Source organism: Pristiophorus japonicus, unplaced genomic scaffold (assembly GCF_044704955.1).
Source record: "Pristiophorus japonicus isolate sPriJap1 unplaced genomic scaffold, sPriJap1.hap1 HAP1_SCAFFOLD_799, whole genome shotgun sequence".
Taxonomy (NCBI): Eukaryota; Metazoa; Chordata; class Chondrichthyes; family Pristiophoridae; genus Pristiophorus; species Pristiophorus japonicus.
This window is the reverse complement of record NW_027254717.1, coordinates 6718-27098: the sequence shown is the minus strand read 5'-3', so window position 1 is coordinate 27098 and position 20381 is coordinate 6718. Positions and strand designations below refer to the sequence as shown.

Below are 20381 nucleotides of genomic sequence, written 5' to 3'. Positions count from 1 at the left end.
AGGGGACTGTTGCCCATCGCCCATTCGTTGGATATATTCAAGAGGGAGTTAGATGTGGCCCTTATGGCTAAAGGGATCAAGGGGTACGGAGAGAAAGCAGGAAAGGGGTACTGAGGTGAAAGATCAGCCATGATCTTATTGAATGGCGGTGCAGGCTCAAAGGGCCGAATGGCCTACTCCTGCACCTATTTTCTATGTTTCTATGACCCCTGACCTGCCTCCTGAGAGGGGACTGTCGCCCATCGCCCACTGACCCCCGACCGGCCTCCTGAGAGGGGTTGTCACCCATCCCCCGCCGACCTCCGACCCAACGACCCCTGACCTGCCTCCTGAGTGGGGACTGTCGTCCATCCCCCGCTGATCCCCACTCCAACTCCGTGAACAACGGAAGTGGGCGGGTTCAAGGTGCGTTTCCCGTTGATTTTATTTTTAACCACGCCCCCCCTCCCCGTTACATTTCCCAGTTCAGTGTCACCGGCAAGTTTTGGTCGCCTGTGGTCCTTTTGTCAATCCTCTTCAGTCTGTGTCCCCAGGGTCACCTCATACTTGCCAGCGTTAAATTTCACCTCCATGCCTCTGTCCAGGTGCAACTTGCCTTTGACAAATCCGACTGCACTTTCATTCAACAACGCAGATTTTTCCAAGTGCAGGTGAATTTTCTCCCGGATGAATGTCTCGAAAGGTTCCCCCCACCACCGGCGTTGGGCTGACTGGCCTGTCGTTACCAAGTTGAACCATCGCCCCTTGTTGAACAGGGGTGTAACATTTGCAATCCTCCAGTCTTCTGGCACCTCTCCCATATCCAAGGAGGATGGAAAGATTTTGCCCAGAGCCTCTGCGATTTCCACCCTGACTTCCCTCAGCCACCTCCTCAGCAACCCAGGATGCATCCCATCCGCACCGGGTCACTGCTCGACTTGCAGCGTTTGCCAGCATTTATCGATTGTTACCCTCCTGCCTCCTCCTTCCCAGCACTGTGGGAGCACCTTCACCACACGGACTGCAGCGGTTCTGTAAGAAGGCTGAGGGGAGACCTAATTAAGGTCTTTAAAATGATGAAAGGGTTTGATAGAGTGGATACAGAGAGAGTGTCTCCACTTGTGGGGAAGAGAATAACTAGGGGCCATCAATATAAGAGAGTCACCAAGAAATCCAATGGGGAATTCAGGAGAAACTTCTTTACCCAGAGAGTGGTGAGCATGTGGAACTCGCTGCCACAGGGAGGAGTTGAGGCAAATAGTATCGATAAAGGTGTGCCTGGCCTAGTACAAAAGGCAGGCCACCAGGTGTGATTCTCACTCTGGAGTTAACAAATAAAGAACTAAGGTCACTGCAGTTCAAGTGCAACACATTGCCTCGTGGAGTCATTATTAGAGCATCCAAGGAACACAACAAAGGGAATAGAGGGTTATGCTGATAGATTTAGCTGAGGAAAGACGGGAGGCGGCTCGAGTGGAGTATAAACGCCGGCACGGACTGGTTGGGCTGAATGGCCTGTCTGTGTGCCGTATATCCCATGTAATCCTATAAGAAGCTGGCTCACACCTTCTCAGGGTCACTGGGGACGGGCAATAAATACCAGCCTTGCCAGCGATGCCCACATACTTGCTTTGGAGGCAGTTCAGAGAAGGTTCACTAGGTTGATTCCGGGGATGAGGGGGTTGACTTACGAGGAAAGGTTGAGTAGGTTGGGCCTCTACTCATTGGAGTTCAGAAAAATGAGAGGTGAGCTTATAGAGACGTATAAGATTATGAGGGGGCTTGACAAGGTGGATGCAGAGAGGATGTTTCCACTGATGGGGGAGACTAGAACTAGAGGGCACGATCTTAGAATAAGGGGCCGCCCATTTAAAACTGAGATGAGAAGGAATTTCTTCTCTCAGAGGGTTGTAAATCTGTGGAATTCACTGCCTCAGAGAGCTGTGGAAGCCGGGACATTGAATAAATTTAAGACAGAGATAGACAAGGGGATAAGGGGTTATGGGGAGCGGACGGGGAAGTGGAGCTGAGTCCATGATCGGATCAGCCATGATCTTATTGAATGGCGGAGCAGGCTCGAGGGACCGTATGGCCTACTCCTGCTCCTATTTCTTATGTTCTTATGATAAGCAGAGTAACTGCTGCTGGTGTACAGCCAGCACAGAGTTGTGACATCACTGAGTCACCGGGAGATGCAGAACCGCTGAGGTGAGAGGTCAGAGGTTAACCCGCTGTGCCACACTCCCCCCACACCAGGACGTGATTCGAGCCCCGGCACTGCCCATAGTTTGCCCCCTTCCTGTCCCCACAGTGAGTCGATTGTGAACCAGCCCTCCCAATCTCGCAGACACCGTTAACACTGATTGTCTTCCTGGGGAGTGTCCTGCAGATACATTCAGTCTCATCTCCTCACAACACCAAGCAGTTCAAATCCAACTCGGTTCAAGTTCCGATCCAGAGACTTCAACACAAATTCCAGGCCAACTACTGCCACACTGTCGGAGGGGCAGTACTGAGGGAGTGCCGCACTGTCGGAGGGGCAGTACTGAGGGAGTGCCGCACTGTCGGAGGGGCAGTACTGAGGGAGTGCCGCACTGTCGGAGGGGCAGTACTGAGGGAGTGCTGCACTGTCGGAGGGGCAGTACTGAGGGAGTACCGCACTGTCGGAGGGGCAGTACTGAGGGAGTACCGCACTGTCGGAGGGGTAGTACTGAGGGAGTGCCGCACTGTCGGAGGGGCAGTACTGAGGGAGTGCCGCACTGTCGGAGGGGCAGTACTGAGGGAGTGCCGCACTGTCGGAGGGGCAGTACTGAGGGAGTGCCGCACTGTCGGAGGGGCAGTACTGAGGGAGTGCCGCACTGTCGGAGGGGCAGTACTGAGGGAGTGCCGCACTGTCGGAGGGGCAGTACTGAGGGAGTGCCGCACTGTCGGAGGGGCAGTACTGAGGGAGTGCCGCACTGTCGGAGGGGCAGTACTGAGGGAGTGCTGCATTGTCGGAGGGTCAGTACTGAGGGAGTGCCGCACTGTCGGAGGGGCAGTACTGAGGGAGTGCCGCACTGTCAGAGGGGCAGTACTGAGGGAGTGCCGCACTGTCGGAGGGGCAGTACTGAGGGAGTGCCGCACTGTCGGAGGGGCAGTACTGAGGGAGTGCCGCACTGTCGGAGGGGCAGTACTGAGGGAGTGCCGCACTGTCGGAGGGGCAGTACTGAGGGAGTGCCGCACTGTCGGAGGGGCAGTACTGAGGGAGTGCCGCACTGTCGGAGGGGCAGTACTGAGGGAACTTCACCAGGACCTTATGCTTTTTGAAATGGTCACTTCATTTCACCATACATTCTTACACAGAATGTGGAGCAGAAAAACAGGCCAGCAGTCCGTGCCGGGGTTTATGCTCCACACGAGCCTCCTCGCACCCTCTTCATCTCACCCCATCAACATAACCTTCTATTCCGTTCTCCCTCATGTGTATATTGAGCTTCCCCTTAAATCCGTCTGTGTTATTCGCCTCACCCACTCCCTGTGGCATTCTCACCTCTCTCTGGGTAAACAAGTTTATCCTGAATTCCCCATTGGATTTATTAGTGCCGATCTGATATTGATGGCCCCTAGTTCTGGTCCGCCCATCAGAGGAAACATCTTCTCTACATCACCCCATCGAACCTCTTCATAATCTTCAACACCTCGATCAGGCCCCCTCTCAGCCTTCTCTTGTGTGGTGCCAAGAGCCCTAGCCTGTTCAGTGTTTCCCGGTAGTTATAACCTCTCAGTTCTGGTATAATAGCTGGACCAGCCACATAAATACTGTGGCAACAAGAGCAGGTCAGAGGCTGGGTATTCTGCGACGAGTGTCTCATCTCCTGACTCCCCAAAGCCTTTCTCCCATCTACAAGGCACAAGTCAGGAGTGCGATGGAACACTCCCCACTTGCCTGGATGAGTGCAGCTCCCACAACAGACAAGTAACTCGACACCATCCTGCTTGATCAGCACCCCATTCACAACCTTAAGCATTCACTAACGTAAATGGATCATCCTTGTAAGCGCTTGCTGCAGCTCTTGCAGTGGCTCGATGTTTGAACGGTCCTACCTGTGGTGTTCTGCTTGCCATCTCACTCCGACACACACAAGCGAAGGAAGGTGTAACACTGGCTCTCAGGCTGACTACTGTGAAAAAGCCTGTGTCGAGGTGCAGGATCAGACCCTACCCTCCCTGCTGCTAGCTGAGTTTCACTTTCAGTTTCAGCAGGGAAGGAGGAAGTGGCTTTAGTCCCAGACTGCTCAGGATGTGATTGTCAAACAAACGCACAGGGGCCCAAATTGGTGAGCGATAAGGCCCAAACTTGCTTCACTGGCCAGAATTGGCAAGGGAGGCAGGTTACACCCCAATTAGGTAAAAAAAAAAACATAGCCTAAAGAAATCCTACCGAAGTGAATTTCACTGTCGCAGAAACTTGGGGAGACTTGGAGATTTTAATTTACCCCCAAAAAACGGTGCAGGCCAAAAAAACGGGGCAAATAATTGGGGCAAATTGAACCCAAAGAACGTGTACAGCGGGTAAACATCCCAATCTACTCACACGACCACACTCCCACACACAGCTCGTTTTAAATATACACACCCTCCCTCCAGTGTTGGGACAAGACAAGAGTAGTGAGCACCTTCCTAACCCGTGACCTCCCGGGCCCGCGACCTACATGACCCGCGACCTGCCGGGCCCGCGACCTCCACGGCCCGCGACCCCCCGTGCCCGTGACCTCCCGGGGCCCGCGACCTCCATGGCCCGCGACCTCCACGGCCCGCGACCTCCCTAACCTGCGACCTCCCGTGCCCGTGACCTCCCAGGCCCGCGACCTCCACGGCCCGCGACCTCCCTAACCTGCGACCTCCCGTGCCCGTGACCTCCCGTGCCCGCGACCTCCATGGCCCGCGACCTCCCGGGTCCGCGACCTCCACGGCCCGCGACCTCCCGTGCCCGTGACCTCCCGTGCCCGCGACCTCCATGGCCCGCGACCTCCCGTGCTCGCGACCTCCCGGGCCCGCGACCTCCCTAACCTGCGACCTCCACCACCTATATGGACAAGGGCAGCAGGCACATGGGAGCATCACCACCTCCAGGTCACACACCATCCTGACTTGGAAATATATCGGCTGTTCCTTCATCGCCGCTGGGTCACAATCCTGAAACTCCCTCCCTAACAGCTCTGTGGGAGCACCTTCACCACACGGACTGCAGCGGTTCAAGAAGGCGGCTCACCACCACCTTCTCGAGGGCAATTAGGGACGGGCAATAAATGCCGGCCTTGCCAGCGACGCCCACATCCCACGGCCAGGTCTAACAAAGGATAGGCAGAGTTAGGGATCAGACTCACCTTTTTGCTTGCGGTGCTGGCTCTTTGACATTTCGATAAACCGATGCACTCCTTATCTGAAACACGATGCACAGTATCACCATAGCAACCAGCAGATTATCAGAAAACCAGCCATTGTCCACGAATTTCCAAAACACAAATACTTATCTGGCAGAACTCTATCAATCAGAAAATAAGATGGCTAAGATTTCACATAACTGCAGTGCTTGAGACAATAGAAGGAGGCTATTCAGCCCATCTTGTCTGTCCCGGCTCTTTGCCAGAGCAATCCAGAACGAAAGTAAATGTGGGTCCCTTACAGGCAGAGACAGGAGAAATTATACTGGGGAATAAGGGAATGTCAGAGATATTAAACAAATACTTTGTATCTGTCTCCGCGGAAGAAAACACAAAAAAATTCCGGACATAGTGGGGAACTAAGGGTTTAGTGAGAATGAGGAACTTAAAACAAATAGTATTCGTAAAAAAATAGTCGTGGCTAAATTAATGGGACTGAAAGCCGATAAATCCCCTGGACCTGACGGCCTACAGCCTAGGGTTTTGAAAAAGGTGGCTATAGAGATAGTGGATGCATTGGTTGTCATCTTCCAAAATTCCATAGATTCTAGAACGGTTCCCGCGGATTGGAAGGTAGCTAATGTAACCCCACTATTTAAGAAAGGAGGGAGAGAGAAAACAGGGAACTACAGACCGGTTAGCCTGACATCAGTACTAGGGAAAAGGCGAGAATCTATTATTAGGGACATTGTAATAGGTCAGAGTCAACACGGATTTATGAAAGGAAAATCCTGTCTGACAAATCTGTCAGAGTTTTTGAGATTGGAACAAGCAGCAGACTCCTCCATCACCATCCCTGGGTATGTCCTGTCCCACCGACAGGACAGAGCCACCCGAGGTGATGGCACAGTGATATACAGTCGGGAGGGAGTGGCCCTGGGAGTCCTCAACATTGACTCTGGACACCATGAAGTCTCATGGCATCAGGTCAAGCATGGGCAAGGAAATCTCCTGCTGACAACCACCTACCGCCCTCTCTCAGCTGATCAATCAGTACCCTCCATGTTGAACACCACGTGAAAGAAGCACTGAGGGTAGCAAGGGCACAGAATGTACTCTGGGTGGAGGACTATTAAATAACTAATGGAAGGAGGAGGTTCCATGAACATCCCCATCCTCAATGATGGAGGAGCCCAGCACAGAAGGGCAAAAGACATTGCTGAAGCGTTTGCAACCATCTTCAGCCAGCAGTGCCGAGTGGATGATCCATATCGGCCTTTTCTGAGGTCCCCACCATCACAGAAACCAGTCTTCAGCCAATGTGATTCACTCCACGTGATATCAAGAAATGGCTGAGCGCACTGGATACAGCAAGTGGGTCCTGACAGCATCTCAGCTGTCATGCTGAAGACTTTGCTCCAGAACTAGCCATGCCTGTAGCCAAGCTGTTCCAGTACAGCTATAACACTGGCCTCCAGCCAGGACAAAGCAGCCCGTTTGACTGACACCCCATCCACCACCTTCAACACTCACTCCCTCCACCACCGGCGCCCCCTGGCTGCAGTGTGTACCATCTACAAGATGCACTGCAGCAACTCGCCAAGGCTTCTTCGGCAACACCTCCCAAACCCGCGACCTCTACCGCCGAGAAGGACAAGGGCAGCAGGCCCATGGGAACACCACCACCTCCACGTTCCCCTCCCAGTCACACACCATCCTGACTTGTAAATATATCGGCCGTTCCTTCATCGTCGCTGGGTCACAATCCTGGAACTCCCTCCCTAACAGCACTGTGGGAGCACCTTCACCACACGGGACTGCAGCAGTTCAAGAAGGCGGCTCACCGCCACCTTCTCACGGGGCAGTTAGGGACGGGCAATAAATGCCGGCCTTGGCAAATGGAATATAACGTGGAGAAATATTATTGCACAATATTAGAGCTCATGGGATTGGGGGTAATGTACGAGCACGGGTTGAGGATTGGTTAACGGACGGAAAACAGAGGAATAAACGGCTCATTTACAGGTTGGCAGACTGTAACTAGGGGGGTACCGCAAGGATCAGTGCTGGGGCCCCAGCTATTCACAATCTATATCAATGATTTGGATGAGGGGACCGAATGTAATCTCTCCAAGTTTGCTGATGTTACAAAGCTCGGTGGGAATGTAAGTTGTGAGGAGGATGCAAAGAGGCTTCAAGGGGATAGAGACAGTGAGTGGGCAAGAGCATGGCAAATGGAATATAATGTGGAGAAATGTGAAGTTATAAATTTGGGTAGAATAAAGGAGTATTTTTGAAATGGAGAGATTGGGAAATGTTGGTGTTCAGAGAGACCTGGGTGTCCTTGTACAGGAATCACTGAAAGTTAACAGGCAGGTACAGCAAGTGATTAAGAAAATAAATGGTATGTTGGTTTTTATTACAAGAGGATTGGTTTGTGAACAATGCAATGGACTCTGCCCCAACCAATCCCTGTGCAAACATTCCATGCTGCAATACCCCAAGCTGCAGACAAATGTCTGCAAACCTCCCTCCCACCATTGCTGGCCCTGATCACCAACTCCCCAAACAAAGCAAATATTTCACTCTATCAAACCCTTTATCAGTTTAATACCTTCTAGTAAATCTCCTTTGATTCGGGGAAACGTTTGTTCAATACTTCCCCGGTATGTATTGTAAAAGAATATTTATAGAATGGTTAGTTACAAAGAATCCAGTTTTCTGTGCAATGGGGCCATCAGGGAGGGTTTTGGCCGGGCCAGTGGGCCGGGACCCAGGAGGGGCTGTTGGGCTACCTGTTGCAGCCCAGCCAAACCCAAGGCCCCATTGTCGGGCCGACCATCCCCAGTGTCCTGAGGACAATATCTATCCCCCAACCAACATCACTAAAACATTATCTGGGTCATTATCACATGGCTGTGTGTGGGAGCTTGCTGTGCTCACATTGGCTGCCGCGTTTCCCACATTACAACAGTGACTACATTAATTGTAAAGCGATTTGGGACAGCCTGAGGATATGAAAGGTGCTACAGAAATGCAGTTTTGTTCTTTCTTTTCCTCTTTCTTTGTCTTGCTCTTTTTCCCTCTCACTCTCTCCCTGACTCTCTCTCTCCCTGTCCCTCTCTCTCTCTCTGTCTGTCTCACTCTCACTCTCCCTGTCTCTCACTTCCCTGTCTCCCCCTCTATCTCTCTCTCTCTCTGTCTGTCTGTCTGTCCCTCTCTCTCTGTGTCTCTCTATCGGCCGCTTTCTCTCTCTTGGTCTCTCTCTCTCTCACTCTCCCTGTCTCCCCCTCCATCTCTCTCTCTCTGTCTGTCCCTCTCTCTCGCTCTCGCTCTCGGTCTCTCTCTCTCTTGGTCTCTCTCTCTCTCTCTCTCTGTCCTTTTCTCTCTCTCTCTCTCTCTCGGTCTCTCTCTCTCTCGGTCTCTCTCTCTCTCGGTCTCTCGGTCCCTCTCTCTCTCTCTCTCTCTCTCTCTCTCTCGGTCTCTCTCTCTCTCTCTCTGTCCCTCTCTCTCTCTCTCTGTCCCTCTCTCTGTCCCTCTCTCTCTCTCTCTCTCTCTCTCTCTCTGTCCTTTTCTCTCTCTCTCTCTCTCTCTCTCGGTCTCTCTCTCTCTCTCTCTCTCTCTCTCTCTCTGTCTGTCCTTTTCTCTCTCTCTCTCTCGGTCTCTCTCTCTCTCTCGGTCTCTCTCGGTCTCTCTCTCTCTCTCTCTCTCGGTCTCGGTCTCTCTCTCTCTCTCTGTCCCTCTCTCTCTCTCTCTCTGTCCTTTTCTCTCTCTCTCTCTCGGTCTCTCTCTCTGTCCCTCTCTCTCTCTCTCTCTCTCTGTCCTTTTCTCTCTCTCTCTCTCTCTCTCTGTCCTTTTCTCTCTCTCTCTCTCGGTCACTCTCTCTCTCTGTCCCTCTCTCTCTCTCTTTGTCCTTTTCTCTCTCTCTCTCTCTCTCTCTCTCTTGGTCTCTCTCTCTCTGTCCTTTTCTCTCTCTCTCTCGGTCTCTCTCTCTCTCTCGGTCTCTCTCTCTCTCTCGGTCTCTCTCTCTCTCGGTCTCGCTCTCTCGGTCTCGCTCTCTCTCTCGGTCTCTCTCTCGGTCTCGCTCTCTCTCTCGCTCTCTCTCTCGCTCTCGCTCTCTCTCTCGCTCTCTCTCTCGCTCTCGCTCTCTCTCTCGCTCTCTCTCTCGCTCTCTCTCTCGCTCTCTCTCTCGCTCTCTCTCTTGGTCTCTCTCTCTCTCTCGCTCTCTCTCTCGGTCTCTCTCTCTCTCTCGGTCTCTCTCTCTCTCTCTCGGTACAACGGTCGAGGGATTTCTCCACCTACCATTTGCAGAGTGCTGCAGGTGACTCAGTTCCAGGAGCTCACCATCCTCCATCTCCTCCTCCACCTCCGTCCCCTCCTCGCTGTCAGTGTCGTCTGTCGACCCGCCTTCCTCCTCGGTGGAGCTGCTGGGACTCTGGCTTTTGCTGAGTGCCTTCAGCACCTTTTGCTGGGTGGGAAACGAAGGTCCGGTTAGGGAGCGGGGACGCACAGACACAGAGTAAAGTTGGGAGGGGCCCGATGCACGCGGGGAGGGAGGGGAGCGATGTGGGTTCAAGCTTTCTCCCCACAGCTGTATAGTCGGATCGGAGACTCTGGGGTGGGGGAGCGCTGGGCGGACACAGACATCTCACCGCAACAGAGGGCGGCAATTCAGAAGCAACTGGGCCTCATGGATCACCTCTCTGGCTCTTTGAGGCATCCAACAGCTGGTCTTGGGCTCAACATGTGATACAACTAGACCAATGGAGAGCATTGGAGGCTGTTCAGAGAAGGTTCACGAGGTTGATTCCGGAGATGAGGGGTTGAGTAGTTGAGTAGGTTGGGCCTCTACTCATTGGAATTCAGAAACATAGAAAATAGGTGCAGGCGTAAGCCATTCGGCCCTTCGAGCCTGCACCACCATTCAATATGATCATGGCTGATCATGCAACTTCACTACCCCATTCTTGCTTTCTCTCCATACCCCTTGATCCCTTTAGCCGTAAGGATCACATCTAACTCCCTTTTGAATATATACAATGAACTTTCTGTGGTAGAGAATTCCACAGGTTCACCACTCTCTGGGTGAAAAAGTTTCTCCTCATCTCGGTCCTAAATGGCTTACCCCTTATCCTGAGACTGTGACCCCTGGTTCTGGACTTCCCCAACATTGGGAACATTCTACCCACATCTAAACTGTCCAGTCCCGTCAGAATTTTATAAGTTTCTATGAGATCCCCTCTCATTCTTCTAAATTCCATTGAGTATAAATCTAGCTGATCCAGTCTTTCCTCATATGTCAGTCCTGCCATCCCGGGAATCAGTCTGGTGAACCTTCGCTGCACTCCCTCAATAGCAAGAATGTCCTTCCTCAGATTAGGAGACCAAAGCTGCACACAATATTCCAGGTGTAGCCTCACCAAGGCCCTGTCGAACTACAGTAAGACCTCCCTGCTCCTATACTCAAATCCTCTCGCTATGAAGGCCAGCATGCTATTTGCTTTCTTCACCGCCTGCTGTACTTGCATGCCTACCTTCAGTAATTGATGTACCATGACACCCAGGTCTCGTTGCACCTCCCCTTTTACTCATCTGTCACCATTCAGATAATATTCTGCCTTCCTGTTTTTACCACCAAAGTGGATAACCTCACATTTATCCACATTATACTGCATCTGCCATGCATTTTCCCACTCACCTAACCTGTCCAAGTCACCCTGCAGCCTCTTAGCATCCTCCTCGCAGCTCACACCACCACCCAACTTAGTGTCATCTGCAAACTTGGGAGATATTACACTCAATTCCTTTGTCTAAATCATTAATGTATATTGTAAATAGCTGGGATCCCAGCACTGAACCCTGCGGCACCCCAGTAGTCACTGCCTGCCATTCTGAAAAGGACCCGTTTATTCCCACTCTTTGCTTCTGTCTGCCAACCAGTTCTCTATCCACGTCAATATATTACCCCAATACCATGTGCCTTAATTTTGCACACCGATCTCTTGTGTGGGATCTTGTCAAAAGCCCTTTGAAAGTCCAAATACACCACATCCACTGGTTCTCCCTTGTCCACTCTATGGTTAGAAACCTGTGCTGTCACTCGACATATTTTGTTCATCTACTAACCAGAAACAGAATCAGCCACATCTGGATTACCAATGCACATGTGGGGGCAGCAGATCAAGCACAGGTCATTAATGGGGCCCGAGATTGGGCCCAGGTCCCGGTCGGTCAGCTCACTGTGCTCCCTCAGCTCACTGATAGCTCGCCCCCACTCTCCCCCCGGGTCACAGGTCACCGAGAGCTCGCCCCCACGCTCCCCCCGGGTCACAGGTCACCGAGAGCTCACCCCCCTATGCTCCCCCAGAGTCACCCACAGCTCGCCCCCATGCTCTCCCGGGTCACAGGTCACCGAGAGCTCGCCCCCCCCCCCCCCAACGCTCCCCCCGGATCACAGGTCACCGTACCTGCAGTTGGGGCTCCTTGGCCATTTTGGCAAGTTCCAATGCATTCTGGTAGCACCGGTCGAGCTCACCGCGCTCAGCCCCGTCCTTTCTCCTGGCCGCCGCGATGTGAAGCCACGTCTTGCACTCCTGTCGAGAAAATTCAGCCATGAGCACTCACTTCCCGCAACCCATCGGAGGAGGCTGGAGCTGCACGGGGCACTGGGCGGCAGGCCACACCGACAGAGCGCGAGACGATAGACACAAAGCCCGGGTAAGATAACGTCACAGCGGCGGGAGACCTCACGACCTCCGTTGTGACTCTGAGTCCAAACACGGAGATACGCCCTCCCGGCCTGCAGTCCTGTGGCTGTCTGAAGATCACCATTCGGCCATCACTCAACAGGTCAGAGGCCCGTACAACAGCCCGCTGTGGCCCTGAGACACCCAGCAACAACTTGCAGTCGGTGTGGGTCTGGAGTCACATGGAGGCCCAGACCGGGTAAGGACGGCAGGTTTCCTGCCCGAAACAACGTGAAAGACTTGCATTTATATCGCACCTTTCACAACCTCACGACGTCCCAAAGCGCTTTACAGTCAAGTGACTACTTTTTTTTTGGAGTGTAGTCACTGTTGTCATGTGCGAAACGCAGCAGCCAATCTGCGCACAGCAAGCTCCCACAAACCGCAATGTGGTCATGACCAGATTTCGGCCGAGAAATTGGCCTCCTTAGCGCCGCCCATTATCACCACCGGGGTGGCAATAACGAGGCGCTAACCATTTCCCGACCGGGCGCGGCGAGACAATTGACCGCTGTAAAATCCGCCGGGAGGGCGTTAGGCCCTGATCTCCTTCGCCCGGAGATCGTGACGTCATTGCTGTGCGCAGCCCAAACCCGTGACCTCTACCCCCTAGAAGGACAAGGGCAGCAGGCGCATGGGAACACCACCACCTCCACGTTCCCCTCCCAGTCACACACCATCCTGACTTGGAAATATATCGGCCGTTCCTTCATCGTCGCTGGGTCACAATCCTGGAACTCCCTCCCTAACAGCACTGTGGGAGCACCTTCACCACACGGACTGCAGCGGTTCAAGAAGGCGGCTCACCACCACCTTCTCAAGGGGCAATTAGGGACGGGCAATAAATGCCGGCCTGGCCAACGACGTCCACATCCCAAGAATCAAGAATAATATCTCACGGGTAAGACGGGAAATTGAGGGAATGTTTTTACCTGGAAGGCGATGGATCTGTGGAGTAATTTAGCAGAAACACTCACTGAAGACGCAGACAATTTTGAGTATAGGAGCAGTGAGGTCTTACTGCAGTTGTACAGGGCCCTGGTGAGGCCTCACCTGGAATATTGTGTTCAGTTTTGTTCTCCTAATCTGAGGAAGGACATTCTTGCTATTGAGGGAGTGTAGCGAAGGTTCACCAGACTGATTCCAGGGATGGCGGGACTGTTATATGAGGAGAGACTGGATCGACTAGGCTTGTATTCAGTGGAGTTTAGAAGGATGAGAGGGGATCTCATAGAAACAGATAAGATTCTGACGGGACTGGACAGGTTAGATGCAGGAAGAATGTTCCCGATGTTGGGGAAGTCCAGAACCAGGGGTCACAGTCTTAGGATAAGGGGTAGGCCATTTAGGACTGAGATGAGGAGAAACTTCTTCACTCAGAGAGTTGTTAACCTGTGGAATTCCCTGCCGCAGAGAGTTGTTGAGGCCAGTTCATTGGATGTATTCAAGAGGGAGTTAGATGTGGCCCTTACGGCTAAAGGGATCGAGGGGTATGGAGAGAAAGCAGGAAAGGGGTACTGAGGGAATGATCAGCCATGATCTTATTGAATGGCGGTGCAGGCTCGAAGGGCTGAATGGCCTACTCCTGCACCTATTTTCTATGTTTCTATGTTTCTATGACAATTACCTCCCGTGGGCTGCCTTGCTGAAGATCCAGTTGTGTTTTGTAGTGACTGAGTGCCTGCTTATAGTCCTTCAGGTCAAGAAATGTACAGGCCAAGGAAAAGTGAATCATTGACAGCTCCTCCTCCGATCGCTTCAATATCTCAGCGCAGGACAGCTACAAAGGCAGAAAATAACTGATTAAAGGTTTAACAAGGCCCCAAGGCGTTTCACAGCAGTGTTACAAAACAAAACAGATACATTTCTCACCGAGCCACATAAGGAGAAATTACAGGAGGCAGGTTTTAAGGAGCGTCTTAAAGAAGGATGAGAGAGGTGGAGAGGCAGAGAGGTCAAGAGAGGGAGTTCCAGAGCTTCGGGCCCAGGACAAAGCAGAGTTCTAACCGGGAGTCGTATAATGCCAGCTGGTTATAACCGAGTGTTATCATGAAAGAAAAACTCTCTCCATTCAGGAGAGAAGTTAAAAGACTTACATTTATATAGCGCCTTTCACGACCACCGCACGTCTCAAAGCACTTTACAGCCAATGAAGTACTTTTGAAGTGGAGTCACTGTTGTAATGTGGGAAATGCAGCAGCCAATTTGTGCACAGCAAGCTCCCACACACAGCACTGTGATAATGACCAGATAATCTGTTTTTTGTTATGTTGATTGAGGGATAAATATTGGTCAGGACACCGGGGATAACTCCCCTGCTCTTCTTCAAAATAGCGCCCTGGGATCTTTTACATCCTCCAGAGAGAGCAGACGGGGCCTCGGTTTAACGTCTCATCTAAAAGACGGCATCTCTGACAGTATAGCACTCCCTCAATACTGACCCTCCGACAGTGCAGCGCTCCCTCAGTACTGCCCCTCCGACAGTGGAGCACTCCCCCAGTACTGCCCCTCCGACAGTGCGGCACTCCCTCAGTACTGACCCTCCGACAGTGCAGCGCTCCCTCAGTACTGACCCTCCGACAGTGCAGCGCTTCCTCAGTACTGCCCCTCCGACAGCGCGGCGCTCCCTCAGTACTGCCCCTCCGACAGTGCAGCGCTACCTCAGTACTGCCCCTCCGACAGTGCAGCACTCCCTCAATACTGACCCTCCGACAGTGCAGCGCTCCCTCAGTACTGCCCCTCCGACAGTGCAGCGCTCCCTCAATACTGACCCTCCGACAGCGCGGCGCTCCCTCAGTACTGCCCCTCCGACAGCGCGGTGCTCCCTCAGTACTGCCCCTCCGACAGTGCAGCGCTCCCTCAGTACTGCCCCTCCGACAGTGCAGCACTCCCTCAGTACTGCCCCTCTGACAGTGCAGCACTCCCTCAATACTGACCCTCCGACAGCGCGGCGCTCCCTCAGCACTGCCCCTCCAACAGTGCAGCGCTCCCTCAATACTGACCCTCCGACAGTGCAGCACTCCCCCAGTACTGCCCCTCCGACAGTGCAGCACTCCCTCAATACTGACCCTCCGACAGTGCAGCACTCCCTCAATACTGACCCTCCGACAGTGCAGCACTCCCTCAATACTGACCCTCCAACAGCGTGGCGCTCCCTCAGTACTGCCCCTCCGACAGTGCAGCACTCCCTCAGTACTGCCCCTCCGACAGCGCGGCGCTCCCTCAGTACTGCCCCTCCGACAGTGCGGCGCTCCCTCAGCACAGCACTGGAGTGTCAGCCCAGATTTATGTGCTCAAGCCCCTGGAGTGGGACTTGAACCCACAACCTTCTGACTCAGAGGCGAGAGAGCTGCCCACTGAGCCACTGTGAGGGAGTGTTACAATGAGGGATGAGAGAGTTTACACTGGATGGGAATTCACTGGGCTATCCCTCAGCACTTCCTCCAGCCAACTTGTTGGTTTATCCGGGTCCCTGCCTGGGGCCGATGGGGAGGAGCGCTGGGAATGTTCCGGGGATGATATTTGAGCCTTACCTGGTTCTGATAATACTGCACGCCTTTCTGGTAAGACTTCACTTTACAGCAGAGGTCCCCGAGCTTCTCCCAGAGTCGCATCCTCCCGCAGTGATGGGGGGGCACCTTCGACAGAGCCTCCAGCAGCTCAACCCCCTTTGCCGCTGGCCAGGGACAGGGCGAGAAACGGGCAGAGTTTAACAACAGAGGCATTCCCCATCTCATAGCTCACAGCCAATCACAGACAGCACCAAATACCTCAGGTCAGGAACCGCGATCCTGGGGGGCCCAGATTTATTGGCCGTCCCCACTCATCCTCAACCATCGGGGCATCACCACAGCTTTGGACTGGAGTCACCTTGTCATGTCTGCACTGGTGAGGATGCTCACAGCTTCTGCCGAGCTGGGAGTGGCTTAGCCAGTCATGTGATGGATGCAGAGAGGATGTTTCCACTGATGGGGGAGACTAGAACTAGAGGGCACGATCTTAGAATAAGGGGCTGCCCATTTAAAACTGAGATGAGGAGGAATTTCTTCTCTCAGAGGGTTGTAAATCTGTGGAATTCGCTGCCTCAGAGAGCTGTGGAAGCCGGGACATTGAATATATTTAAGACAGAGATAGACAGTTTCTGAAACGATAAGGGAGTAAAGGGTTATGGGGAGCGGGCGGGGAAGTGGAGCTGAGCCCATGATCGGATCAGCCATAGAAACATAGAAAATAGATGCAGGAGTAGGCCATTCGGCCCTTCGAGCCTGCACCACCATTCAATATGATCATGGCTGATCATGATCGTATTAAATGGTGCAGCAGGCTCGAGGGGCCGTATGGCCTACTCCTGCTCCTATTTCTTATGTTCTTATGTTCACAAGGCTCAATAAAACCCCAGCCAGTTGGGTTCAAGGGATCCACGATGGGACAGGTGGTTGTGAGCCTGGTGATGTGTGGTGTGATCGTTAAACCTTTTGCTAATAAACCAACTAGTTCTGTAAAGCAGTGTGTTGCTCGGAATTGTTAAGCACAGAACCCTTGAAGCGAAGGCAAGGGCAGCAAGTCCCCTTCCCTCAACCATTTGTGTTTTTACCACAAAACGACAGCTTCATGGTGACTGTACTGTGATCTGAAAGAGGGAATTGGAATTGAAGGGGAGAAACGTGAAGGGCTATGGGGAAAGAGCAGGGGAGTGGGTAGCTCTCTGTCGGCCGGATCAAGAATGATGGGCCGAATGGCCTCCTGTGTCTCATTCTCTGATTCGCTGTCAGCTTATACCAGACCAGATTTCAGAACTGGCCCTGCTGGGACTTGGGAATCAGACCCGCTGGGCTTCCTGGGCCAAGTATCAGAGCTCCAGCCCACTGAGCCCTTGGCCACGTTTGGTGTATGTGAGGGTGAGAGAGAGGAATCAGGGCCGACAATAACAGAGAAAGCAAAATAACTACAATACTTAGCTTTAGACTGGACTAACAGAGTTATCATCGCGAGCCTTACAGACACATCGACACAGTTCTCCCCGTGTCCCTCTCTCTCTCCCCGTGTCCCTCCCTCTCTCCCCGTGTCCCTCCCTCTCTCCCCGTGTCCCTCCCTCTCTCCCCGTGTCCCTCCCTCTCTCCCCGTGTCCCTCTCGCTCTCCCTGTGTCCCTCTCTCTCTCTCCCCCCGTGTCCCTCTCTCTCTCTCCCCGTGTCCCTCTCTCTCTCTCTCCCCATGTCCCTCTCTCTCTCCGTGTCCCTCTCTCTCCCTGTGTCCCTCTCTCTCTCTCTCCCCGTGTCCCTCCCTCTCGCTCCCCGTGTCCCTCTCTCTCTCCCCGTGTCTCTCTCTCTCTCTCTCTCTCCCCGTGCCCCTCTCTCTCTCCCCGTGTCCCTCTCTCTCTCTCCCCGTGTCCCTCCCTCTCTCCCCGTGTCCCTCCCTCTCTCCCCGTGTCCCTCCCTCTCTCCCCGTGTCCCTCCCTCTCTCCCCGTGTCCCTCTCTCTCTCCCCGTGTCCCTCTCTCTCTCCCCGTGTCCCTCTCTCTCTCCCCGTGTCCCTCTCTCTCTCTCTCTCCCCGTGTCCCTCCCTCTCTCTCCCAGTGTCCCTCTCTCTGTCTCCCCGTGTCCCTACCTCTCTCTCTCTCCGTGTCCCTGTCTCTCTCTCTCTCCGTGTCCCTGTCTCTCTCTCTCCGTGTCCCTGTCTCTCTCTCTCCGTGTCCCTGTCTCTCTCCCTGTATCCCTCTCTCTCTCTCTCCCCGTGTCCCTCCCTCTCTCTCCCCGTGTCTCTCTCTCTCTCTCTCTCCCCGTGTCCCTCTCTCTCTCCCCGTCTCCCTCTCTCTCTCCCTGTCTCCCTTTCTCTCTCTCTCCCTGTGTCCCTCTCTCTCTCTCCCCGTGTCCCTCTCTCTCTCTCCCCGTGTCCCTCTCTCTCTCTCCCCGTGTCCCTCTCTCTCTCTCCCCGTGTCCCTCTCTCTCTCTCCCCGTGTCCCTCTCTCTCTCCCCGTGTCCCTCTCTCTCTCTCCCCGTGTCCCTCTCTCTCTCTCCCCGTGTCCCTCTCTCTCTCTCCCCGTGTCCCTCTCTCTCTCCCCGTGTCCCTCTCTCTCTCTCCCCGTGTCCCTCCCTCTCTCTCCCCGTGTCCCTCCCTCTCTCTCTCCGTGTCCCTGTCTCTCTCTCTCCGTGTCCCTGTCTCTCTCCCTGTATCCCTCTCTCTCTCTCTCCCCGTGTCCCTCCCTCTCTCTCCCCGTGTCTCTCTCTCTCTCTCTCTCCCCGTGTCCCTCTCTCTCTCCCCGTCTCCCTCTCTCTCTCCCTGTCTCCCTTTCTCTCTCTCTCCCTGTGTCCCTCTCTCTCTCTCCCCGTGTCCCTCTCTCTCTCTCCCCGTGTCCCTCTCTCTCTCTCCCCGTGTCCCTCTCTCTCTCTCCCCGTGTCCCTCTCTCTCTCCCCGTGTCCCTCTCTCTCTCTCCCCGTGTCCCTCCCTCTCTCTCCCCGTGTCCCTGTCTCTCTCTCTCCGTGTCCCTGTCTCTCTCTCTCCGTGTCCCTGTCTCTCTCCCTGTATCCCTCTCTCTCTCTCTCCCCGTGTCCCTCCCTCTCTCTCCCCGTGTCTCTCTCTCTCTCTCTCTCCCCGTGTCCCTCTCTCTCTCCCCGTCTCCCTCTCTCTCTCCCTGTCGCCCTTTCTCTCTCTCTCCCTGTGTCCCTCTCTCTCTCTCCCCGTGTCCCTCTCTCTCTCTCCCCGTGTCCCTCTCTCTCTCTCCCCGTGTCCCTCTCTCTCTCTCCCCGTGTCCCTCTCTCTCTCTCCCCGTGTCCCTCTCTCTCTCTCCCCCGTGTCCCTCTCTCTCTCCCCGTGTCCCTCTCTCTCTCTCCCAGTGTCCCTCTCTCTCTCTCCCCGTGTCCCTCTCTCTCTCTCCCCGTGTCCCTCTCTCTCTCTCCCCGTGTCCCTCTCTCTCTCTCCCCGTGTCCCTCTCTCTCTCCCCGTGTCCCTCTCTCTCTCTCCCCGTGTCCCTCCCTCTCTCTCCCCGTGTCCCTCCCTCTCTCTCCCCGTGTCCCTCCCTCTCTCTCCCCGTGTCCCTCTCTCTCTCTCCCCGTGTCCCTCCCTCTCTCTCCACGTGTCCCTCCCTCTCTCTCCCCACGTGTCCCTCCGTCTCTCTCCCCGTGTCCCTCTCTCTCTCCGTGTCCCTCTCTCTCTCTCTCTCCCCGTGTCCCTCCCTCTCTCTCTCCCCGTGTCCCTCTCTCTCTCTCTCTCCCCGTGTCCCTCTCTCTCTCTCTCTCCCCGTGTCCCTCCCTCTCTCTCCCAGTGTCCCTCTCTCTCTCCGTGTCCCTCTCTCTCCCTGTGTCCCTCTCTCTCCCTGTGTCCCTCTCTCTCCCTGTGTCCCTCTCTCTCTCTCTCCCCGTGTCCCTCTCCCTCTCTCTCTCTGTGTCCCTCTCTCTCCTGTGTCCCTCTCTCTCTCTCTCCCCGTGTCCCTCCCTCTCTCTCTCCCCGTGTCCCTCTCTCTCTCTACCCGTGTCCCTCTCTCTCTCTACCCGTGTCCCTCTCTCTCTCTACCCGTGTCCCTCCCTCTCCCTCCCAGTGTCCCTCTCTCTCTCCGTGTCCCTCTCTCTCTCCCCGGGTCCCTCTCTCTCTCTCCCCGTGTCTCTCTCCCTCTCTCTCCCCGTGTCCCTCTCTCTCTCTCTCCTCCCCGTGTCCCTCTCTCCCCGTGTCTCTCCCTCTCTCTCTCCCCGTGTCCCTCTCTCTCTCTCCCCGTGCCCCTCTCTCTCTCTCCCCGTGTCCCTCCCTCTCTCTCCCCGTGTCCCTCTCTCTCTCTCCCCGTGTCCCTCCCTCTCTCTCCCCGTGTCCCTCCCTCTCTCTCCCCGTGTCCCTCCCTCTCTCTCCCCGTGTCCCTCCCTCTCTCTCCCCGTGTCCCTCTCTCTCTCTCCCCGTGTCCCTCCCTCTCTCACCCAGTGTCCCTCTCTCTCTCCGTGTCCCTCTCTCTCCCTGTGTCCCTCTCTCTCCCTGTGTCCCTCTCTCTCCCTGTGTCCCTCTCTCTCTCTCTCCCCGTGTCCCTCTCCCTCTCTCTCTCTGTGTCCCTCTCTCTCCCTGTGTCCCTCTCTCTCTCTCTCCCCGTGTCCCTCCCTCTCTCTCTCCCCGTGTCCCTCTCTCTCTCTACCCGTGTCCCTCTCTCTCTCTACCCGTGTCCCTCCCTCTCCCTCCCAGTGTCCCTCTCTCTCTCCGTGTCCCTCTCTCTCTCCCCGGGTCCCTCTCTCTCTCTCCCCGTGTCTCTCTCCCTCTCTCTCTCCGTGTCCCTCTCTCTCTCTCTCTCCCCGTGTCCCTCTCTCCCCGTGTCTCTCCCTCT

General features: G+C 54.5%; 1 protein-coding gene across 1 annotated transcript in view; it reads right to left on the bottom strand.

The window, feature by feature from the left end:
* The window catches only part of LOC139257034 (tonsoku-like protein), an 85017-nt gene extending 69257 nt beyond the window's left edge, over window positions 1–15760 (bottom strand). Inside the window, exons 1-5 of the mRNA XM_070874379.1 lie at window positions 15622–15760; window positions 13716–13868; window positions 11810–11935; window positions 9645–9810; window positions 5346–5401 (exon numbers count right to left, since the gene is read on the bottom strand). Of these exons, the coding sequence (XP_070730480.1) occupies window positions 5346–5401; window positions 9645–9810; window positions 11810–11935; window positions 13716–13868; window positions 15622–15702 (582 nt within the window). The 5' untranslated portion in view covers window positions 15703–15760. The remainder of the gene's footprint in view (window positions 1–5345; window positions 5402–9644; window positions 9811–11809; window positions 11936–13715; window positions 13869–15621) is intronic.
* Window positions 15761–20381: the final 4621 nt, after the last annotated feature.